Genomic DNA, 24392 nt, shown 5'->3' on the forward strand with positions numbered 1-24392 from the left:
ATTTCATCCACGTAGCACGTGGCTTGTATTGAATAGGTGGTGATAATAGAATAAATTACTTTTGTGGTAACTTACTTAAGTCAGTTTCAATACTGATCAATAATGAGAATTGTCTCTGGCAAAACTGAATAAGACATAAATAATCGAAATTGTATTCTCTATAACTTTTGTTATGTAGTACTTTTCAATATGACCGGTAAGGTAGGTAATTAAAAATTAAACTTTTTGCCACTTTCCCCTAAACTACCATTTCGAACAGAGTGAATAAAATTATTTATAGCATAGACTGTAGTTGCTTATTCCCCGACTTTACGTAAAATTCTGTTCACCCATTTTCTCATATATCAGCACTGATACGTTTTAGCAAAAACAATCCATTTTCATGAATATCTCTGTTATCATAGCCAGTATGGTAAAAATGTGTTAAGACATAAATGATAGGAAATTTAATAATATATAACTTTAGTCATGTAGTATTTATCGATAGGGCAATAATAACATAAATATTTCAGAAATTATATTTTAGGCCTTCCTTTAAACTACCATTTCACTCAGTGTGAATAAAATTATGTATGGCCTAGATTGTGGTGACATATTCCCCGACAGTATATACCGATTTTTATTAAATTCTCTTCAGCCGTTTTCTCGTGATGAGCGTACGTACGTACGTACGTACGTACATACATACATACATACAGACAGACAGACAGACAGACACACAGACAGAAAATACGGAAAATTAAAACATGTATTTTCCCTTGCTACTATGGTCACAACCGGTATGGAAAGAGCACTCTTTTTAAATTCTGAGCAATGTACAGGAAAAAAACTTATTTTATTTATATTGAGATAAATTACAATTAGTCAGAATTGTCTCCAAATGGCTCCTAAAATCTCTAGAGAAGTCACTAGTCGTTATCATTGAAATTCTGTCACTTAATTACTAAGAAAGATTCAATATCTAGTGACTAGTGACCAAAGAGAATGGAATCGACTAGACTGATGTGAATGAACAGGAACATAGTACGCGAAAACAATAGATTGGCAATCGAAACACACGTCACGATATACAGGTTTCAATAAACATCGCACATTCGTGCACATTTCTCGTATTAATAAACAACAATATTTCATTTGAAAGCGGCCAATGAGCAAAGGACTTCCGGCTACTGGTGTAAAAAAAGCTGAAATGACGGGATTTGGAAACAAATCTTTGAAGTTCACCAAAAAATAAGCTAAAATCGGGAGAAATAATACAATAATCGGGAGGTGGGAAAAAATGTTGAAAATCGGGAGTCTCCTGCCTAAATCGGGAAAGTTGGCACGTATGTGATCGTATAACAATGGCCAGAAATTACAGTGCTTCGAATGTTGGGTGATAAATTTATTAAGTGAAAAGTTTGTAGTATTCAAGGCGTAAGATTTCATACCAGTTTAACTTGAAGCAAGTTGATGCAACGCAAAGCCAGTGAATGTGTAATATTGTGAAATAGCTGACAACACGGCATCAGTGTAAAAAACAGAAGCGCAGTAGGAAGCTCTGAGGGTATTTCTAGAAGCTAGTGGAAGAAAATATCGCATAGATTTTGACGCAGTAGAAAGCCACTTGTTCGAGTAGATTCTATGACACTCCTCCATCAGTTAGTGGGGGGACCACGTGAGCCAATCAGACCTTACACAACAGATCTCTGGAAGAAGAGGGGTAAATGTTCTAGAAACCTCAAATTGGGAATATAGGGAGCAGTCCTTCGAGAGACTGGGGAGAGAATCTAGCCAGCTACTGTGCAAGCAGGGTGTGTGGGGCTGTGAGCCATAGCAGTGTAATAAGCCGCAAAATAGTTGTACGTGGCCGGGCAAAATCAGTCCGATATTGCGAAGGATGAGTGAAGCAGGAAGACTCGACTGTCAATGCAGGTAAGCGATCAGTAGCAAAGGGAATTTGGCTAGACTGAATAGCGATGGAGTTTAGAGGTGCTGGGTTTGAGTTCTGGGTTTCCACCTCCCTTCAACTAAAATTGCATCGCACAAGGCCACTATGGCGCCACGGAGAGAGGAGATCAAGAAGAAGGATTGTGTCGGAAGGCGCCTTCGAACACCAGCTAAGTAAAAATCAAGTTTCATAGAGTTTAACCGTGCATGTTACGAATCTCATTATAAACCATATTGGATTTCAGAATATAGGAGTTACAACATTAATTAAACCACCTTTCCAAAACATAACAATCCTTATATTTAGGGTATAACCATTATACAGATGTTAGAACTAGGACATGTTTCACTTATACTTAGTAAGCATCATCAGCTAGAAAAACCAAAGATAGGTCACGGCCCTATACCCAGTTCACATTAAATAAACTGTTCCATAAGGTCTAATATTACATTGATAAAAACTAATTTTAACAATTTAAAACTGGTCAATAAGACAAGTGGTAACTATAAAATTGCTGAGATATATATGAGGTGAGTGAAATGGAAATGTTGCAGTGAGTTACTATGAATGGTCGTTCGTATAATGTTCGAGATCATGACAATCTTCACACGGTGGCATTTGAATGCTTATAATTATAAACAGTTTTTTCCTATAAGGGTGGGCTGGTATGGATTTACACGCTTAACAGTTTAACAGTACTGTATGGAAGAGTGTAAAGAAACTAGATAGTCAAGGACTTGAAAGAGACTATTTCTAACCAAGAACTATAAATGTATTTATAAGAAAGGTACAAGTTTTAATGGTGTATATTGTGACATTTTAGGTCTATTGTAATTGGCAGTGAATTTTATGTGACCGGACTGTACGCCATGTGTTCCGCGCAGTGTGTCGGTGGCGGAAACTGAAGGGATGACTTTCTTATTTTTCTTAGTATAACCTGCTGAGGGGTGAAAGATAACATTATCACCGCAAGAGAAGACGAGAAAAATTTTAATACTGCTGAACTCTCCATCCACGAGAAGTATTACATTCAAAATCTTTCGTAATATCACAACTTCAGATTCGACGTCTTAATAAATATTCTCAAACAAGTGTGCATAAAAGCTTTCATACCACAGTTCAGGAAGGTATAAATAATAATATTTGGAAATTAAATTAATTGTGGAATGAATTAACAAGAAATTAGGGGACATGTTAATTACAACGTCGAGGAATTCAGGACGTCAATCGAATCACGAGGTATGACGTCAGAGCTCAGAATATAGGTGGCGAACCGAACTAAAATTTCTTACTCTTGCTTATCTGCTGGCTACGCGTGTTGCTCGGAAGCTCACTACGCAGGGAGGTCTTTTATAGTCTTGGACAGCTGTTACTTGCACCACGAGGAGAACAGTGTTATTTCTTGGCAGTTTTACAGACCATCTACAGTCATAACAGACGTCAATAGTGTCTAGGAAGAAAGTATGTATCATTACATGTCAATTGTGAAACCACGAGTGGGGAATTTGTACTAACATTTTTGTGAAAGTTTCAGTGCACATCAAGCCGTACCAGTTCGATACCGGCCAAGGCAATGAAGACCTACTGTAAGAAATTCATGTGCCCCGGAGACATCGCTGCCCACATCAGGATGTAGTACTAAAAGATAGGACCAATGCTGACAGCATCCTAATGCCATGAATCCAGCCTAGAAGGAGACCAGGGTCATCAAGACATCCAAGTTAAGTCGACATTTCATTTATACTATTATCTGTTCTATGTAGCTGTAATAAGTAGTTAACTTTCTTCTTGAAGGGATTATTGATTGAACAGTACTGTAGTTTGGGTACATTTCTGGTATCTTTACCATGTCATTTTCTTGTGTTATACGACATTGAATTTGTATTTTATCCTACTATACGATCTTCAAGTGCGTGATGACGGTATGTCAACATCATCGACCATGCGGGTTTCAATAAGTCATGACATCAGACAAGTATCTGGTTTAAATATCAGCCATCGGCTAACCTTTAAGGAATATTGCGTTTCCATTCGATTACTATAATGCAAGGATTGTGTGCGCGTGATATTTTTATTCTTCGGAATGTATTTCTCCTATATTTTACTGAAAGTGCTTGCTACATTTTTCATGAAGAGCAGGCTCATCTGACATATTAATGCTATGCTATTGGATTCAATTTCATACTTTTAAGGGAGGCCATTGTCTGATTATTATATTTACGTGTGGTTCCAGTCATTTATGAGGATTTTTCCGTGATATTTTGGACGGATGTGGCGAATTATTTTCGATATTGTACCTCTCATGTTGTGCCATGTGGAGAAATGTTGTATCGATTATGATGATTTTATGTGCTATTTGGGGGCGAATCTTTGCGTCTCTATGATCAGAAGCACATGTAATCTATTTTCTGCGATGTTGTGTGGAATGATGAATGGATATTTAGGAATAATTTATCGTCATTTTGATGTATTCGCGAGTTGTTGTTTCCGTGAGAGAACCATAGGAGATAGCGTCTTCATAAAATATTATTGAACCACGAGGTAAACCACATGTCTTCTTACAAAATAAAATTGAGTGTATGAGATTGTTAGAGCCTTTTTGTCATACTGGATGAGCGTCATCGTAATAATATCAAAATCGTAATTGTATAATATTACTTAACTCCTCGATATTTGATAAATTTTGGTAACATCCTAAGTTCTACGCAGATATCGACGATATTATTAGTCACCATTACCCAGACTATTTGTACCGAATGGATTACTTATAAGTGCAAACCCAGTTCACCTAGAGCCACCGGCGAGTGCAGACGTACGGAGTGGAGGGTCCCTGGAGTGGGAGAAGGTAGTGTAAGTGCGGAGTGTTGGAAGTCAGCGAGGTGCTTACAGGCAATGATTGGTACAGAGCAGTACAGGGCGAGCATAGGTGGTTGGGAGGGAAGGAAGAAGAAAGAAGAAGTGAAGACAAGAAGATGTGGAATAGAACTGGATAAAATAGGATACTTTATACTTTCTGCAGCGGTGATTTTGATATTGCTTTGGATCGGGGGAGTAGAACTGAACCCAGGTCCGACTTCCAGAGGAAATATGAGCTGGGAGGACATGGAAACAATCAGAAAAATCGTAAAAGAGGTGGTAGCAGAGACATGTCCCTTCGAACAAATCAAGAACATGATCAAGGAACAAACGAGGGAGTTTGAAAAAATGAAGGGGTGGTTCCAGGAAAAGATAGAAGACACAGCTTCACAGGTGAGAAGAAATGGTGAAGAAGTTTCAGCATTAAGAGAGGAGATAGGGAGATTGGAAGAGGAGATATCGAAACTGAAAGCCGACGTAGTTGTTAACACCCGAAGTCGCAGAAATAAATGCTTATTTATATATGGAGTGCAAGAGGGTAAGAAGGAAGATAAGACGAGTATAATTTATAAAGTAGTGGACATAATTCAGGGTAAAATGAAAATAAATTTCAGTGAAGTGGACATTGATGATGTGACAAGAGTGGGAAGATTTAGAGGTAATAGGCCTATCAAAGTGCAATTATTTTCTACATTGATGGCTGATACAGTGGTGCGTAATGCAGGTAACGTGCAAGGAGAAAAAATATGGATAAGGAGGGACATGGGAGCTGAAGCGTGGAGGAATGAAAAAACCCTTAAAAAACACATGATACGAGCTAGGCAGCAAGGGTTGAATGCAGTCATCAGAGGACAGGAATTAGTGGTGACAGGCAACAGATGGAGGAGAATATGGTCGGTGAATAGACTGATGGACCTAGAACGGAGGATGAAACAAGATGAGGAGGCTAAGAGAAGTGTAGTGAATAACGGGGATGACAAACGAGTGGAAGATAGTAGGCAAGTGAAAGATAACGAAGGTAGAAGTGTAATTATAGGAAGTAGTACTGAAAAGTGTCAAGAGAGACAGAGCGAGGTGCTAAGTGGAAGTATGAACAACGGTAAGGAAAGAGCAGTGGACGGACAATGCAGGAGAGAGGCTGAAGAACAAAGGGGTGATGGGGGAAAGGAGAGTGAGCAACAAGAAGCTGAGAGAGCTGAGTGTAGTGGTGTAGTTAGACAAGATCAGGGTATAAAAGTAAGGCCAGAGTTAACCCGTGAGTACCTCGTACAGAATATGAGTAGGAGCGCAGGGAGAGATAGAAGATATACGGACATGATGAGAGCTATGAAAAGTAATGAGGGTTATGTTACAAGAAGTAAAAAACAATAATATAGCGAGTAAGTAAGTAATTAAGGGCGTGGAGGCTGAAATGTTGTGATGGAGAAGTGGTATATAAGTTATGATATGTTATAGGGTTAAAATGTGGTGTTGGAGAAGTGGTGGTATAAGATGGTGGATGGCAGAAGGTGAGTGTATTTGTAGAAGAAGTAGAGGTGGTGGTATTGAGATGGTTTATTTGCGGCTGATTTCGTGGGAGTTGGGAGGTGGTATTATTGTATTGGTGTTTGGTATGGCTATTTAATTTTTGGAGCTGGAAAGAGGTGAGTTTATTATCATTTTGTATTGTATTGGTGTCTGGTATAAATGCTGAGTGATGGCAGACGAGTGTGTGTTAGGGCTGAAATGTGGTGTTGGAAGTAGAGGTGGTATATGTTGAAATGTGGTGTTGGAAAGGTATGGAGATGTAGTAATGTAACTTGGCTATTTGTAAATTTTGGTTTGGTAGAAGATGGAGTTTTCAGTAGGTAATTATGACGGGTAATAGGATGAGTATGAGTGTATGGTAAATTGAGTAAGTTACGATATGTTATAGGGTTGAAATGTGGTGTTGGAGAAGTGGTGGTATAAGATGGTGGATGGCAGAAGGTGAGTGTATTTGTGGAAGGAGTAGAGCTGGTATGCTGAAGTGTGGTGTTGGAAGTATTGAAGGCTTAGTATTTATGATGGGTAATAGGATGAGTATGAGTGTATGGTAAATAGAATAAATTATGATATGTTATAGGGTTGAAATGTGGGCTTAGGTTGGACTACGTTTATTAATTTTATTAGTTATTGATGTTTTAAGTGTGAATTTAGAATTAGACAGGGGAGTAGCTGGACGTGGCATGAAGAGATGGAGGATGACTACCGTGGTGACCTAACTTTTGAGGTCACGCTTCCGGAGTATCTGACAGGCTTCATGGCACGGCCAAGGTGTACAGTAGCAGTATTTAGTATTTATTTATTTATTATTATTATGAACATGTACTCGGGGCTGAACGCCTGTTATGTTCATTAATAAATACAATACACAATATAAGTGCAAACCATTATTTATCGGAGTCTTCCATTTCCATGAAATGGATGGATAACGTGTGGACATGTGTGTGTATTTGTAAAATAGTACCCTTAGTTGTAGTTGGTTCCAATTCTTTCCTTGGTGGATGATGGTAACGGGAGACCTATTATGTGCATTTTTATTTTATTTCCACAGGTTGAGTGATTTTATTTTTATTGTGAATTATTGATGTGTGTTACCATCGTTGTTCTGAGTTTTGGCGTTGTATTAAGGTCATGACACATGATTAAAGATTCAATTTAATTTTTTTTTCTTTCTTGCTTACTTTTATCATGTAAAGTCACGTGTATTCTGAGGTTACGCTGAAAAGATAATCACTGAAAGGTCGGGTTAAATTGGAGAAATAATTAGCAATTGAAAATAAGTTTTTTTTTTTTTTTTTTTTTTTTTTTTTTAACCAGTCATGTAACTTAAGCATTTAAAATCTTGTTCCAGATATTCCGGCATGATTTGAAATGCGTACAAGCATCATTCTCTAAACAAAATCAAATTTAACATTCAAAAAAATATTCGATAAATATGACTTTATGAAAACAAATTTTGTCAGAATTAATAAGAATTCATTAACATGTACCATCCCATTTGCTTTAATTTTTGGATGTACAGCAAGAGTTAACGTAAAATTAAAATTTTTAGTGATCATCTAACACAATCATAATTCTTAGAAGGACGGAATTATTTTGTAATAAATCATCCACTATTAATGTGTATTTCGATGGTTCATTATTTACTGATATCTGCCCATTTCCTTGATCCACACCATCTTTTTTTATGGAACATGTCAATCCCTTACTGAGCACCCTGGAGGGTGTCTTGTGTCTCTAATGTGTTAGTCGTGGCTTAAACGGGCAGATATTGTATTTATAGTGTGTGCTATATTTCTAAGGTAATACACGTGAAGGGAATTGTGTGTGTTAGAAAGTTGGTCTTGTTATTTCTAAGAGTAAGCTCCCGAATATTCAACCCAGTCCTCAGCCTGTCCAATCCTTAGGATCACGACACCCATTAAAGTTACACATAGTCTCTATTATGGTATTTTACATCAAAATCACAACAATATGTCAAATTTGGATTTCAAATACCAAAAAACACGTACCTGATAGGCAAAAACTGTTCACATATTTGAAATTAGCACACCTAAATTAGGGTAAATCACCTATTCAACATTTTGCCGGAGAGATTTTTTTTTTCTTTTTTTTTTTTTTCTTTTTTTCGCAGGCCGATGTAATTCATGTGAGTGTGAATTACATTTCAACTTCAAACTAATTATTTCTATAAGATGGATGTAATTTTTATTCTTTGATACTGGTTTACTATCGCACTATCAGATGTGAGCTTTTGGAGACAGTGAGATGGGGAAGAACTAGGACTGGGAAGGAAGACGCTGCTGCCTTAATCAAGACACAGCCCTGACGTTTGCCTGGTGTGAAAATGGGACACAGTATGAATAACTATGCTGTCCAAGTTACATACTTCTACCATTTAGGTTACAGATGAGTGTATTATATTGCTGCAGAATTAAAAATTCAGCTTACAAGAATGAGAACGTAGTGGCATGCTTATTAAGATTAGTAAATTTATCAGGTGTTTCTTTAAAATTAGTCCAATATACATCATCAACCACAAGCCTATGATCACCAAGCCTAAGGACAGGCAAATACATGTCCCAACCCATAAAAGTACATGATTATGTAGCTTTTTAATGTGACACCATTTTAATCCATCTCCTGTTGAATTACCATTAAATACAACATACTAATCTCTAAGTCAAAGGTAATAATAAGTTATAATAAATGCACGAAGCCTGTAAATAACCAAGAACAGCAGTTGTCATCTTTTCCTGTAATATTTAGGTATGCTGAAGGATATAAGAACAAATTATTTTATCTGATGAATGTTGTTACATTTATATTAATCATTACAAAGAAAGAAACACTTAAATGAATTTAGAATCCACCTAGAACGGATTACTGGGAGTGTTGACCTCCCTGACTATCTCAGACTGGAATACAAAACACCATTTCATAAACAATTCTTGTAAAAAGAACAAAAGTACTTAATTCATACATAAAATCTGTTGGAAATATCTGAATACGAGAGAGAGAAATCAAAATCTGCAATATATTAATGAAATGAATTATCATAACACAATATTTACAAAAAGAGAAAAATAATGCCAATTCAAAACTGTGTTTTAGTAAATAACCTTGTAAGAGCCAATGAATCCTCAAAGAAGTGACTGATAGGAAAAGAACTACCGGTAAGAAAAATTTGCTAAATGTACGTAAACCTTACGAAGTACATCTAATAAATATTTCACTGATTTCACATCAGCATTCATTACCACTTGTACATTTAAAACATATCACAGCAACATAGTTACCTGCAGACTAACTCTCCATCCATGGCATCGTGTTCATCATTACTATTGAAGGAAACTCTTCCACCAATGGCCGACCCAATAATATACACCAGCCAAGTCAGACGACCTGAAACATCACATCACATTGCATCATTTCACATCATATAAATTTAAACAGACAGGTGACAGTTAACACTGCAGTCCACCATTTTAAATTTTTTTCTCTCCTCACTGGACCATCTGAAAATATTTCAAAGAGGTTTCATGTTTCACAAACCCTCTATTAACACCACCATTCAAAGAATTAGAGTAAGGATACTACAAAAATGTAAACAACGTATAAGCCTGAATATAAAATGGCCTCACATACAAGAGGTGTTCAGAAAGAAACCGAACCTTTGCTTTAACATCTTTATCCCTTATTGTACAACACTGGCTATCGTTTTTAAACCATATACAGCCAAAGAAGAAAATCCAGGAACTTCTAAGGTCTGCTAAAGACAACCATCATCCTCTCTCCACAGCAGGTGTCTACAAGATCTCGTGCAACTGCGGCCAAGTATACAGAGGCACCACCAAAGGCAGCACTGTCACATGAGTGAAGAAGCATAACTGACATGGTTGGCTGGCACAAGCAGAAAGATCATCAGTTGCTGAGCACTCGCTGCTAGCAGGCCATGACATACAATACAGCGACACCCAAGTACTGTCAACTACTGTATCGTATCACACCTGGCTACAAAGGGAAGCCATTGAAATCCTGAAGCATGCCAACAGTTTCAACAATAAGGAAGAATCTGAACGGGTAAATAAAACCAAACCTTAAATCCTGGAGGACACAATGGCCACGGCAGACCAGAAAAAGCAATGGGTGATCAGTTGCCTGTCTCCGCGGAGGCAGGTCGACGTTCATCAGGCTCCATAATGCTTCAATCATTGGCGAAGAACAGCCAATCAGGGACGGTGAAAAGTCGGGACCATCATATGCTCCTGGACCACGGTCTACAAGCCTGGAAAACACTGACAGGATTTGTAACGCTGGCCCTGAAAGCCTCAACTGCCATACAGTGAACGTTACTCGAGTGCGAAGAGCATTGAAGAAAGTGCCACGCAAGTTCCTTCATGCGCACGGGCAGTGACATAAAAGAACCGTAGTGGTTGGAAATTGGAGAATAAAGACAATAATCCTGATATACAGTAGAAGTCCTCTATAGCAAGAAATCATAACAGCGAAAAAATTACTTCCTATAGCGGACTGTTATTAAATCCGACTTTTTGTAAACATTGGGAAAACCCCTATACACATTAAAATCAGTATGAAGCGGCAATCAGTTTGTTCAAAACTTGCGTTTCCGCGGATTATATTACACCTTACTTGTTTGTTATATTTCAAAGTCCGATGTTTAATTTATTGTTTTAATATTAATTAATATTAATATTATATTATAATTAATCATAACTAAATATAATTATAATAATATCTATTATAATTTTATATTAATATTAATATTATTTGATTTATTTTTTTATTAATTTATAATTATGTTTCATTTCATCCAAGACGGCCGTGAATGCAATACGACCCCACCTTTTCCCTTCAAAAATTTAACTCAGGCTTAGAAAGTGCTTAGTAAAATCATATGAACGCCTTTCTTGTACAGTACGCATTTTTAGACCATCTTTGTCTTCACACCAACGCTGAAGTCTGGCTTTAGTTATGCCGTAACTTTTTCGGCTGCATAATTAATCTTTATTTCTGCAGGTTTAATAACTAACTTAAAATTGGCATCATATTATTAAAAATTTGCTGGCAATATCTATTCCACACATCTCTACAATATGACGATCCATCAGGAAAATATTCTTGCTGTCTATAAAACGTTAGTTTTACTCAGTGTCAGCTACAACCTGCCACTACACGCACGTCTCGCTTGCTGGGTTTGGCCAACTTCAGTGGCTAGCAATGTATAGGCATAATCAAGGACGTTGAAGGTCAACGAATGAGTTTACTGCACCGTGGTACGGCCATTCCGCCCTTGCGTTTTTCGAGCACACACCTCAAAATTTCATCTTCGACTTCTTTAAAGCGTCCTTGATGTGGACCACTGAATGCATTTTTTGTATAGTATGCATTTTATAGCTATCTTTGTCTTCACGCTAACGCCGAATATTGGCTTTAGTTAGGCCTATGCCGTATTTCCTTGTGGCTGCACAAATATTCTACATTTCAGAGTGTTGAATAAACATTAGCTTAAAATTGGCATCATAATATCGACGAGAAGCAGTTGGAAATTTGCCGGCAAAACCGGTTCCACGTGTCTTTACAATACGACGATCCATCACGAAAATATCACTGTCTATGAAACTATGAAGCGTCTGGTACAGAAGATGTATTAAGTATATAACTCTGCCAATGAGTCGTTGCCTTTCTAAGAATTTGAAGGCTCGCATGTTTGATGAAATTCTGCAGCTTTGAGAAACGTTTTTGTAGAGGCTAACAGAACATCATTCTCTTTTCAATATTTCCCGAGATCCAGTGATGTTACACAGAGGCACTGTACAGCTGATTGTCGTGGCTAGCGATGTATAATAAAGAGGCAGTCGTTTATTTTCAGCAAGTTTTGTGTGTGTGCGAGCGGGTGAAAAGATGCAACGTGGTTACCGCTGTAGTTGCCAGTGGTGTTCATTACTGTTAGGCTGCGAATGCAAGACGATCCTTGATTTCTCACACGAGATTCTGAGAATAAAAACATCGAGTTCGATTCGGAGAAATACATTATCATCACTCCAGAGGCTTCTATGACAAACATTTCAGATTTCTTCTTCAAACGGCGTCAGCTAACCTAAGCATATACGTATCACGAAAACATTTCAAACACATGTAGAGAAATGATAACCTCCTCACCTCGCTAAAAATTTACATGGGAATAGCCTTTCCGAAATTAAACTAGATGCGAGAAAATATAAACTATCCTCTGAAATCAGTGAAGTACCCTGCCATATCTTGAGGTATATCACATTGTTACTTAATTTTAGTATATAACATTAAAATTAAGAGATTAAGAGATCGTTTACTTCAGCCTTTATTTTTAACGAGTTAACAACTGCTATCAGCCACGTTATTTACGCCTTTATTACGAAAACGTGTTATCCTCTTTCATTTCAAATTTTCTTCAGAGAATAGCAGTCAACGGGTATTACTAATCAACTCCAACATCACATACGAATGTCAACGAGAGAGCTCACAAATGCACACGGTAAGAAAACTATACAATACCGAAGATGATCGATCGCATTTTGTGGCAAACGTTTCAGTTTTCTTATTCAAACAGAGTCACCAATGCTAACTTAACTGTACTATACGTATGATGAAAACATACTTCTAGCGCTAGTAGAGAAATGATAACCTTCCTGCCATAAGTTTACATGATAATAGCCTTTCCATAATTTAACCACATGCGAGAAAACAAACTAACCTCTGATATCAATGATGCACTCTGCCATATCTTGAGGTGTATCCCATTCTTACTTAATTGCAGTAATAAGCATTAAAATTAAGAGATTGTTTATTCAGCCTTTATTTTTAACAAGTTAACACCTGTTATCGGACACATTATTTACGCGCTTATTACAAAAACATGTTCTCTTTCATTTCAAATTTTCTTTATGGAACAGCAGTCGACGGGTATTACCTTAGAATCATCACATCACCTTCGAATGTTGACGAGAGAACTCGCTGGTAGACGTAGCAAGAAAACAATATCGAATCGTACGCAACATAATCGCTGGCGTGCATAAATATCGGTAACGGAAAAAAATCGCTCGTAATAACGGATGCGTCAGTGATAGGGGTCTCGACGTAACCGAAGAATAATACACAGTTTAATATAGGTCTTTTGAAGGGACAGGCAAAACCTGTCGTTATAACGGGGTTCTCGTTATATGCTATACTCGCTATAGCAGCGTTTCAGAAATACGAAAACTTTAGATTCCGCCCACCATCCAAACTTGCAATCTGCTCTTTTGAAATGATTTCAAATTAAACATTTGTTCCACAGCCAGAAGTCATTCAAACAATGAAGTATGCATATGTCATTACTAGGGCCTGGATTTTTACATAATATCAAAGTGCAAAATTTGTAATTAAATATGTAATATTCATAAAATATGTAATAGCGTTTGTACTGGGTGGTACACCTCAACTCCACACATTTAAAAGAAGCGCTTTAGGGAACGCTATCTCTCCTACTAAACGTGAAACAGCTACTGCATGAAGTTCGGTCATTGATCCAAAAATGTCACCATTGAATTATTGAGTAATGTGTTATTTTGAAGTTGCCTAAACTGACTGGATTTGTTTTGTGTTTGTTTACTTCAAGAAGTTTTAACTTCTCTCCATAGATGTCATTACAAAAAAACTGAGGTAATGCACTCTGGTGCAAGGTAAAAGAATTAGCGATTTAAAGAAGTTTTCTGTTCTTATGTTTCCTCAACTAATTTAATGTTCATTTATTTTGTTATTTCAAGGTTTGCAACACTTCTTTCTCATTCTGCCAGTTTTTGAATCTGGCCAATCATCAATTATTTTTCAGCCAATAATAGGTTTCTTGTACCTTCTGAATTTGGCCAATAAAAATGAGAGGGTATGTCCGGAATTAGTCCAGAACCCACTCAAACCGTCCCCTCGGGTAAACAAGCTGCGGCTTTTTCTGGCTACCTTGTCTTATTGATCGTCGTCTTACTGAGTGTGTGTGCGCTAAGACAGGAGGCGCCTCATTCTTTGCCTGGCAGTTCAACAGCCAAAGTAATGGCCAACAGTCTTATTTTTCTGTAGCTAACTCCGCAGACTTACACGAGGGGAAGGTTCTAATTTCTAACTATGAAACTTCCTGTTTTCTAAAATGTAAACCTTCTTTCGGCTAATGCAAAATTTCATAACGACTTAAATTGTAGATCGGGGATAGAGAGTGCGTTACCCTCTGAAGTTCCCCGTCAATTTATCTTGAGGTGACTACTATTTTGTAACTGTTTCTCTTTTCTGTAAAGCATTAAATTAACCTTCATTCTAGTCACCTAAATAGCTTGGGATTAGCCTCTGCATCATCGGGCCAAGAGCCCAATTAGGGTTTTACACTTAATTTTCTAGGAGCACGTGTGTATGCCTCCATTCATTTTGTGTTTGGGCCAGTAATTTCACCTGTTCTTCTTTCCATGAAGGCCCAGTAGTTTGGGTAATAGATACTCCTGAGTAATAATTGTAACTGGTAGGTTGGGCCTAGAGAGGCCGGAAATCGTAAGATTTTTGCGTAAGACATTGGGAGCCAGTCTACTTTCTGGAATTCGGAGAGAGTGTAAACTCTTGCCGGTCTTGTGTAAAACTGAATGGGGCCTTGGAAGGCTGTATTTGTAACCTTTGGAGCAAAGTGCTCTTGAATTGGGAGATTTCTCTCCATGACTAACTAAACGCAACATTTGCGATGTAGTAAACTTGTAAATTTGGACCTGGAAGCTCAGCACTTGTTATTTCCAAACTGCTATTTGTAACTGTAACCTTGTTATTTCACTCAGTGAAAAGTTTGTTAAGTTTGTGACTTGAAAAGAAATACAGTAGAGTCTCGTTAATCCAAACTAATTGGGACCAGAGTCTGTTCGGATTACGAAATTTTCGGATTAACCGGAAAATATTTTCTAATAATAATGTTATTGTTTTTACGTCCCTCTAACTAAGTTTACGGTTTCCGGAAACGGCTAGGTCCCGGGATTTTCTCCCGCGGGAGTTCTTTTACCTGGCAGTAAATCTACGTACACGAGGCTGACGTATTTGAACAGCTTCATAAACCACCGGACTGAGCCAGGATCGAACCTGCCAGGTTGGGGTCAGAAGGCCAGCACCTCAACCGTTTGAGGAAAATTACTTCTTCTTCTTCTTTTATGACCCCATAGGATCACTTTAGTCAGTCCGTCGTTCAGGTCTCTTTGAAGGGATTGTTCGGGCTTTGCGGTCCTCCCAGTACTTCTTCAGACGCTCCAATCTTCGTGCCCTTTCCTCAGTCAAAAATGTGCGTGTTGTTGGTTTGTTTTGTGTAAGGGTAAAGCGGAGGTTTGTATTCTTGAGTTTTGTATTCATTTTTATCTTATTTGTGCTCACTTCTGTTGTAAGGCCCATTTCCTTCAGATCCTCTCTTACTTCTCTGATCCATTTACATCCTGTTGTGGTATTTTTTGAGACGAGATTGTGTTGTACTAGTTGTTTCAGAAGTCTCGAATCCTGCATCCTCATGACATGTCCAAAGAATCCCAGTCTCCTCTTACGCATAGTATCTGTAACGGGTTCTAGCTCTTTGTACACGACTTTGTTAGGTATTAACCGCCACTGTCCATCTTTCTGGTATTTTTTTTTTTGATGCAGGTTCTTCCAATTCTCCTTTCAATTTTCTGAAATCTGTCAGTCTTTGATTGTTTATTCAGGTAAAAGAGAGTTTCTGCTGCATATGTAGCTTCCGGTCTTATAACTGTGTTGTAGTGTTTTATTTTTGTATTTATTGATAGACATTTCTTTTTGTAGATATTCCATGTTAATTTTTGTGCTTTAGCTAATCTATTTGTTCTTATTTGGATTGAGATTTTTTCATTTAGGTTATGTGTTATTACTAGGGAGCGGATTTTTATGTGCTAAAAATGTGAAAAATATTTATTTTTTATGTGCTGAAAAACTTTAAAATATGTGATAAAAAATTGAAATTATTTTCCTTTAAATATCACATAACTACTCGCACTCAAGAAGTAAATAAGTATAATGTTTTGTATTAGAATATGGTGCCACCAAACGTGCTCCTTAAGGCAAAATGGTGTCTGTGTATGGAAACGTGCTGTATGGTATATTAATTTATGATATGCCAGAGTAGATATTATGAATGGTTATTTTTTTAAAGGTAATGTTTTGTTTAAATATGGCAAAAGCAACCTATCATCTTTGAAAAAATAGTACCAGTTCGTACTCACCCATCACACGCTGGAATATTAGTTGCTAGAAGTAGTCTCAGAATTGCAGTGAACAATAAAGGTCATCTCCAAATTGTCCATCACAAATGCATGCCGATTATCTCTAAAGAACGCCTTATACTGCGAAAATGATCGCTCCACATCACAGGATGTCAGATGAGCATAGTTAAAGAGAGGAATGTCACCAACAATAACGCCATCAATTTCGCCAACATGAGCACCCTCTAATATATTAGAAATTTGGCACATTGTTTGAAATCCTCTGTTTTTCCTGAAAAATTTTTGATATTTGACCTTTAACAGTCCCTGTACCTGCGAAGCCGGGAGTGAATCTAATTTATTTTCAACAGCGTGCACTTCCTTCACTGTTTCGGACAACAGGTTAGTGGAGTTTTCAAGTATGTCTATAGTTTTACACAAGAAGCTTAGATTGGCAGATATAAATGCCAAATCATTTTTCAAAGAGCTGTCTTTTAGTATCTCTTGAAGAATCTCAATTAACGACGCGTCGTTTTTATCTAACACGTTCACAACGGATGCAAAACTTTCGAAATTGTCTGCGTAGTATACCACAGCGCTGAGCCAGGTACCCCACCGCGTAACAATAGGCAAAGGAGGAAGCGCAACATCCGGGTTTTTCTCTTTAAAGAGATCGATTCTTGAGGGTGCTTTTACGAAGACTTTTTGCCATTAGACACTAATTTATCCACTTGAGGATACTGAGCCCGCACAGTTTCACATAACCTGTGTAGAGCATGAACAACGCAAGTTACGTGTATCATTTTCGGAAAGCTCACAGGAAGGCCTTCAGCTACCTTTTTCATGTAAGCTGCACTGTCAGTAAGGAAAAGCAATACATGGTCGTATTTTATACCTTTTGGCCAAAGTAAATGCATGGCTTCATTGCACAATCTAGCTACAGTGACATGGTTTGCAGCAAGCATTTCTTTACACGCTAGCAAATAAGAATGTTCGCAAGTAGTTTTGTCATTCTTCAACACACCAACTACAACATTTCCTACTTTTCTGCCACTTGAATAAGTGGTTTCGTCAATGCTCACCCACAGTTTTTCGCTATCACATACTGCCCGAATTCTCTGTAAAGTTTCTTCGTAACATTTTGGGAGATAGTTTTTCCTTAATGTGGATTCGTCTGGAGGCTCAAAATTAATGTACTTTGTTAGGAAATTTCTCAGTCCTGGATTATTTATTTTACCACGAGGAATGTCGGCGCAAACAAATGCTCTGCACACATCTAAATAATACTGGGAATATTTAGATGGGCCTGCATTTGAAGTAGCTGGTTCAGCTATTAGTAATTGTCGCGAATGCACACGCGAAGCAGCCGCAGTATGCTTATTTCCAGACAAATGCTGGATTACTTGAGAACGTTGATCTGCACGTACTGTTTTATCACACGGTTGGCAAAATAATACTTTTCCATCGGTAGTGAAAATGCTTTTAAATTCCACTACATATTGTTGAAGATGCGATCTTGTACTCGACTTCTCTTTTGGCATTATTTTGCAGGTTACGACACACGCATTTACGGTGAATCACTGTTTTAATAAAAAGAATAGCAGCGGACACTGAAGGAAATATTTCTTATGAACCCATACAAAATCACACGACCACAGGAATGATATATGGACCCGAACAGCTAACCTTACTCTTAGGAGTGATGAAATTCTACTACCTAATGGTGGGGTAATATTCTTCCGAGTCTCCCATGTCGTAATGGAATTACGTCACCTTATCTCTCCGTGATTACCTTTCGCTGATATTCTATAAACAAAACCCGAGAAGGCTGACTCATAAAGAGTTGGAATGACATCATGCAAGGAAACATCATATGCAGCAAATCAAATCGCTATCTAAATGTGACGTAGCCGGTGACCAGCAAGTTTTAGAACTTATGGAGGGAAGTCCATAAATAGCCGAAACATTCAGATACATTATGTTAAACACTCTGTTAAAAACAATACTGTAATTGTAAAATGAAAATATGAGCATTGTTTTATAACACATTTTATTGATCAACAAATATTGCCGATTTATGTGCTTATTATAGATTTTTTAAAAATATGTATTTACATTTTAAAAATGTGAAAATATTTGTTTTTATGTGAAATAGGATTCAGTTTTTACACTTGGGGATGCACAATAGGAATAATAAACTTCGTAACTTGCGTTAAAACTTACGCAAAAAAAATATGTAATTACATAAAAATCCACTCCCTAGTTATTACTTCTCCAAGATATTTAAATTGAGTTACTATTTTGATTTTATTACCATTTATGGTGACTTCTTTTAGCTGCGTTGGTTTTTGGGGCATAATTTCTGTTTTTTCAAATTATATTTTGAGGCCAATTTTATTTGCAATGTTTTGAAGTTCTGATATGTGGGTTTTTGCTTTTATGTCCACTGCTAGTAATGCTAAATCGTCAGCAAAACCCAGGCAATTTGTTTTGATTTTCCGCCAATCTTTATTTTGGGGGGACATTTCCTAAACCATTCCCTAATTACCATTTCTAGATCACAGTTAAATAATAGTGGTGAGAGCCCATCTCCCTGCCGTAGTCCAGTTTTAATTTCCAATGTCTCTGATGTTCTTCTACAATACAGTACAGCACATACTGTAATTTGAAATGTCCATTTTTTTGCAGTTACATTAATAAAATACTGTATACAACAACAGGAACGGTAGTTACGAACCCGTACAGGGGAATATGATAATGAAAAATGACATTAGCGAATGGATGGAAGCTGACTGTCTTCAATTACAAACAGACCAAGAAATTGTAGCTATGGTGGGAAAGAATCTGGAGTTGGTGAGGAACAGAGTGACGATGAAGAAGGCCACAATGAACAACTAATGTCACATTCGATTGCCGCGGCCGCCTTAGAACTTGCCGTACTCTACGACGAGCAACACTCCGCTGCTACACCCACTGATGTGATGTTTATGAGACGCTGGTTTAACACTACATCTTCGAGTAGGTTCCAATCACTGCGGCAAAAGAAACTAACAGACTTTGTAAAGATAAACGACCAGTGATTGATGGTTAATGATGTGGAATTATGTTCACATTAAGTTATTCTAGTAAAATATGACTAATATAATGCAAGTAAATCCTCATTGTATAATATGTTCTTTCATTTCAATAAGGAGATTTTTAAAAATAATTGAATACATATTTCAGTTTGGATTAACCAAACTTTCGGATTAACAGGACTCTAGTGTATAACCTTCATTTTAAAGTTTAAAGTTAATCTTTGATATAAATGATAGACCCATTCACACCGCACCTTCTTTCACCTCTCTGTGATCCACAAACACAAAGTAACAGTGTTAACCTTTTGATCAATGAGTTTAGGTGACACTCCCAGGCCACCACGAGTGAGTTTTTTCTTGAAAATTTTGTATTCTTAATTTTACGTTCTTCGATTCTAACTTTCCTCTACTAATAAATTTACATAATTTACACTTAGGTACACAACTGATACCTTGAATTTAATTGAAATCAGTGGCATAGAAAATATTTTTCTCAAAATAATGAAAGGAATAATAAAATTGACACAAATATAATTAAGCCTACTGTCTATATGTGATCAAATTTGTAACCTTTACAACACACTGACTTGATTTTACAACAGTGTCACCTATCAACATATCTTGAGGGTATGGTACTGCCCAGACACTCGAGTTTTGCATCATGTACAATGTCCGTATTCTTTCCAGTACAAACAATAATATCAATAGTTTTTTCATTTTTTTTCTTCACGTGGCCCATCAACAAAACAGTTGCCAGGAACAGATAAAGAGTCTACGGTTATGCTTTGCCACTTACGTAATTTCGATTTTTCCTTTACATCCGTATTTTCTGTAAAAAAGAAGTAGTACTTGCTCATTTCTGACACTATCAAGTTCATAATATTACGATCAACAACTTCTTTGAAAATCGACACTAAGTCTTGAAATGTCGTCATTGTCATTCAAATGAAGATTATCACTAACCCTTGAATTTGATGGATCAAAATGAGCAGAAAGCGTAGGAAGAAACCTGCCTACAGAACTCCACTTTCTTCTTTCGATTTGAATAGCTGACTGCTTAGCGTTCTTTGCGACAGTGGAGCTCTGCACTTCGTTCTCAATTTCCATGTTGTCGTCTTTCGAGGAATAACCAATTCGACTCTCATCGGACACAATACAATCACTATCATAAATATCAAATAATCAAATATCGTCTCGTTAGTCAAAATATTACTTATATCTTCCGGAGCAAGCTCGCATCCTCGATTCGATCCCGCCATTACCACGTGTATTTGTTTACTATCAGAGAGTGTTTGTTTCTACGGAAACCAGAGATGAGGGAAAATAAAAATAATGTGTGTTGTCAAGGAATAGTCATACAATGCTCTCATAAGCAACAATAGAAAACAGTTCCCGGGTGCTGTAATTTGTAGTACAATCGCGTAATAAGTTGGGTTATGTAATACGGATACTGGGACAGAACTTCATCACAGAACATACGAGATGTAATAAAGCGCGGAATAAAGTTTGCTGAATGTCAAATATATCCCAACTTTGTTCCAAAAGCCTTCCACAGTCTCAATCAAGTAAGCAGTGAGAACGGATGTGCTGAGTGTGTGCTGAAGTATGGGGATAGCGCTAGAGCTCTGTCGAGTGAGGATTGGGAGTTGGCAATGCAGGAGGAAGAAAACGGTATTGTGCAAGAGGATGAAGGGTGAGGAAGTAGGGGTGTTGGCAGGGCTGCTGGTGCGTGTGGTGCTATCAGATTGTTCATAATAGGTGGAGTGGAGTTAAACCCAGGGCCAGGCCCAATTGGTGCCCTAGGGTGGGAGGAGATAGAGGCGCTAAAAGAAGTGGTGAAGGAGGCGTGTCAGATAGACCAACTGAAGGAGATGATACGTGACCATTCCAAGAAGCCAAAGAACTTGCGGCAGTGTGTTAAAAGTGAGGTGGACAAGCTGAAGGAGAAGGTAGGGAGGAATGAGGCTGAGATGGAGAAAATGCGAGTGAAAGTCCAGGTGCTGGAGGGGGAGGTGGCGAAACTTAAAGAGAGAAATGGAAGATGGGATCCAGGCACGAATGAAGAAAAGCATTTTTATATACAGAGTTGAAGAAACAGCGAAAGAATATAAGGTGGCTTTAGTTTATAAGATAGTGAACTTGATACGGGACAGAATGAAGATAAATATTAGTGAAGTAGATATTGATGAGGCTCAGAGAGTGGGAAGAGTAAAAGGTGGAGGTGTGAGACCAATTAAGCTCGCGCTGATGTCTACCCTTAACGGCGGGCATTATCCTAAGGAATGCAGAGAATTTAAAGGAAGAGACGGGTTTTATTTTTTTTTTTGCCATTTTGCTTAACGTCGCACCGACACAGATAAGTCTTATGGCGACGATGGAATAGGAGAGGCCTAGGAATGGGAAGGAAGCGGCCGTGGCCTTAATTAAGGTACAGCCCCAGCATTTGCCTAGTGTGAAAATGGGAAACCACGGAAAACCATCTTCAGGGCTGCCGACAGTGGGGCTCGAACCCACGATCTCCCGAATACTGGATACTGGCCGCACTTAAGCGACTGTAGCTATCGAGCTCGGTAAGAGAAGGTATGGTTGAGACAGGAGATAGGTAGTGAAGCGAGCAGAGAGTTGAAAGTGCTAAGAAGACACATGTAGCGTGCAAGGAAACAAGGATTGAGAGCTTTCATTAAGGGAAGCAAGTTAGTGGTGGGAAATGGCTGCTGGATAAGAGAATGGTCAATGGAAAGGGTGCAACATATGGACCAAAATTATTTACAGACGATTACAGAAAAGAGAGCGATAAGCGTGACAAGAGGAGAGGAGAGTTCGGTGGTGGATGAGGGAGAAACGGTGGTTGGCGAGAGGGAGAGTGAGGACCAGCATGAAGAAAGAAGAGGAGGTAAGAGTGAAGATGGCTGGGAAGAAGAAGAGGACGATCAGAGAGTGGAGCAAGACGTAAACAGTCGTGCACCACCGGAAAGTGCTGGAGTGGAAGAGGCGGCAAGTACCCGGAGAGACGTTAACTACCAGGACTAGAAGTGTACGTCTGAAAAATCATGGGGGAAGAGAAACAAAGGACAGGAGGAGAGGGGGAACAAGGAGTCTGTAAAGGCGGTTAAGAAGGGAGAGACCAGAGAGGAAACAGAAGGGCTTCGTAGAACTAGAAGCAAGTTAAATAACGTTGCTGAGGTAAATAAAAATAAGGGCGATAAGGAGGGGGTAGGGGAGGGTAGTAGGTAGCTAGGGTGTAAGATAGGTGTGATAAATATTGAAGGGATGGGTAGTAAGTTGGGAATGAAGAGGTTTGTAAGATGGTGGAGAGTTTTGAAATAGTGGCCCTCCTAGAGACATGGCTAAAAGAAGGGACGAATCTAACCTGGAAGGGGTTTGTGATTAGGAATAAAATGAAAAGGCAAGGAAGGAAAGAGAGAACTTCGGGCGGAATGTCATTATTAGTTAAGGAGAAACTATGTGATCAAGTAATAGATATAGAAAATGAGCTAGAAGAGGTTTTATCGGTTAGATTCAAAATAGGGGGGCGGGGCAGAAAGAAAGAATGTGTGTTTGGGTTTTATATACAACCCTCCAAGGGGGTCAATATATGCAAATGATTACTTCTTTGATGGCCTGATAGAGGAAATAAATATTATTAGTGGAAAGTACGAAGAGGATGGACTGATTTTGTTAGGGGACTTAAATGCAAGAATAGGTTGCTCTTGTCCAGAGTATGGTAAAGAGGAAAGGAGAGTAAAGATGGAAGATAGGAAAAGTGAAGATAAAGTGAGAAATGTTTACGGTCAGAAGTTGTTAGAAGTATGTGGGGCGTGTGACTTGTATATTCTAAATGGATGGTGGCAGGGCAACAGGGAAGGGAAAATGACATATTACATATGAAGAAGGCAGTGTTATTGATCTGATTATAAGTTCGGATGATATGTTGGACAGAATTAATAGGATGGAAGTGGTCGATTGGGTGGAATCCCACCACTCCCCGGTATATATGATCGTAAATAGGGATGAGGGTGCAAAGGAGAAGGGTTCAGGAAGAGAGCGGAGTGTGAGAGGTTGCAGAGTTCCTAAATATATCTGGCCAAAGGAGGGGAGAGCAATGTTCAGCAATACCTGGAAGAGGAAGAATTTCAGATCAGGGTGGGGAGTGAAGTAGCATTTAAAGGTAATAAAATAGACAGAGCGGTAGAGCTTTTGGAGTATCCGGGGAGGAAAATAGCGGAGGAGAAATCATACAGGAATAAGAATAGAGAGGTGGGAGAGGGTTGGTTTGATAAGGAATGTAAGGCAAAAAGGAAGGCAGAGTTGAGAGCATTGGCTGAGTTCAGGAAACATGGTGAGAGGGGGTTAAGGGAAAAATTTTGCAGGGTGGGGAAAGAATTCAAAAAAATAATAAGAGAGAAGAAGAAGAAGGTTTGGCAGGAGGCTGAAACGGAAGCTCTAAATAGGGAGTGCAAGAACAGGGAAGGAGATAAGGTGTGGGCGAGGGTTAAAAAAATTAATACGGGGACGACTAGTGTGATGAAACCGAAAATCAGATATGGAACATGGGTAGAGTATATCTGGGAACTATTACAACAGGAAGGGTGGATAAGGGTCGGCGGAGGTGATAAAGTAGATAGGGGGCTAGAGAGGGGCTGCCAAGAACTGGAAAAGAGAATAACAGGTGAAGAAGTGATGGGAGTGATAAAGAAATTGAAGACCAAGACTGCGGGTGCGGAAAGTGGGATAACTAATGTGTAT

General features: G+C 38.3%; 1 protein-coding gene across 5 annotated transcripts in view; it reads right to left on the reverse strand.

Moving 5' to 3' along the window:
- Positions 1 to 24392, reverse strand: part of Ranbp16 (Ran-binding protein 16) — a 360844-nt gene that overhangs the window by 133939 nt on the left and 202513 nt on the right. For all 5 annotated transcript variants that reach the window (XM_068225077.1, XM_068225075.1, XM_068225076.1 and 2 more), the window contains exon 10: positions 9610 to 9715. In XM_068225077.1, the coding sequence (XP_068081178.1) occupies positions 9610 to 9715 (106 nt within the window). The remainder of the gene's footprint in view (positions 1 to 9609; positions 9716 to 24392) is intronic.

Source organism: Anabrus simplex, chromosome 1 (assembly GCF_040414725.1).
Source record: "Anabrus simplex isolate iqAnaSimp1 chromosome 1, ASM4041472v1, whole genome shotgun sequence".
NCBI classification, from domain to species: Eukaryota; Metazoa; Arthropoda; class Insecta; order Orthoptera; family Tettigoniidae; genus Anabrus; species Anabrus simplex.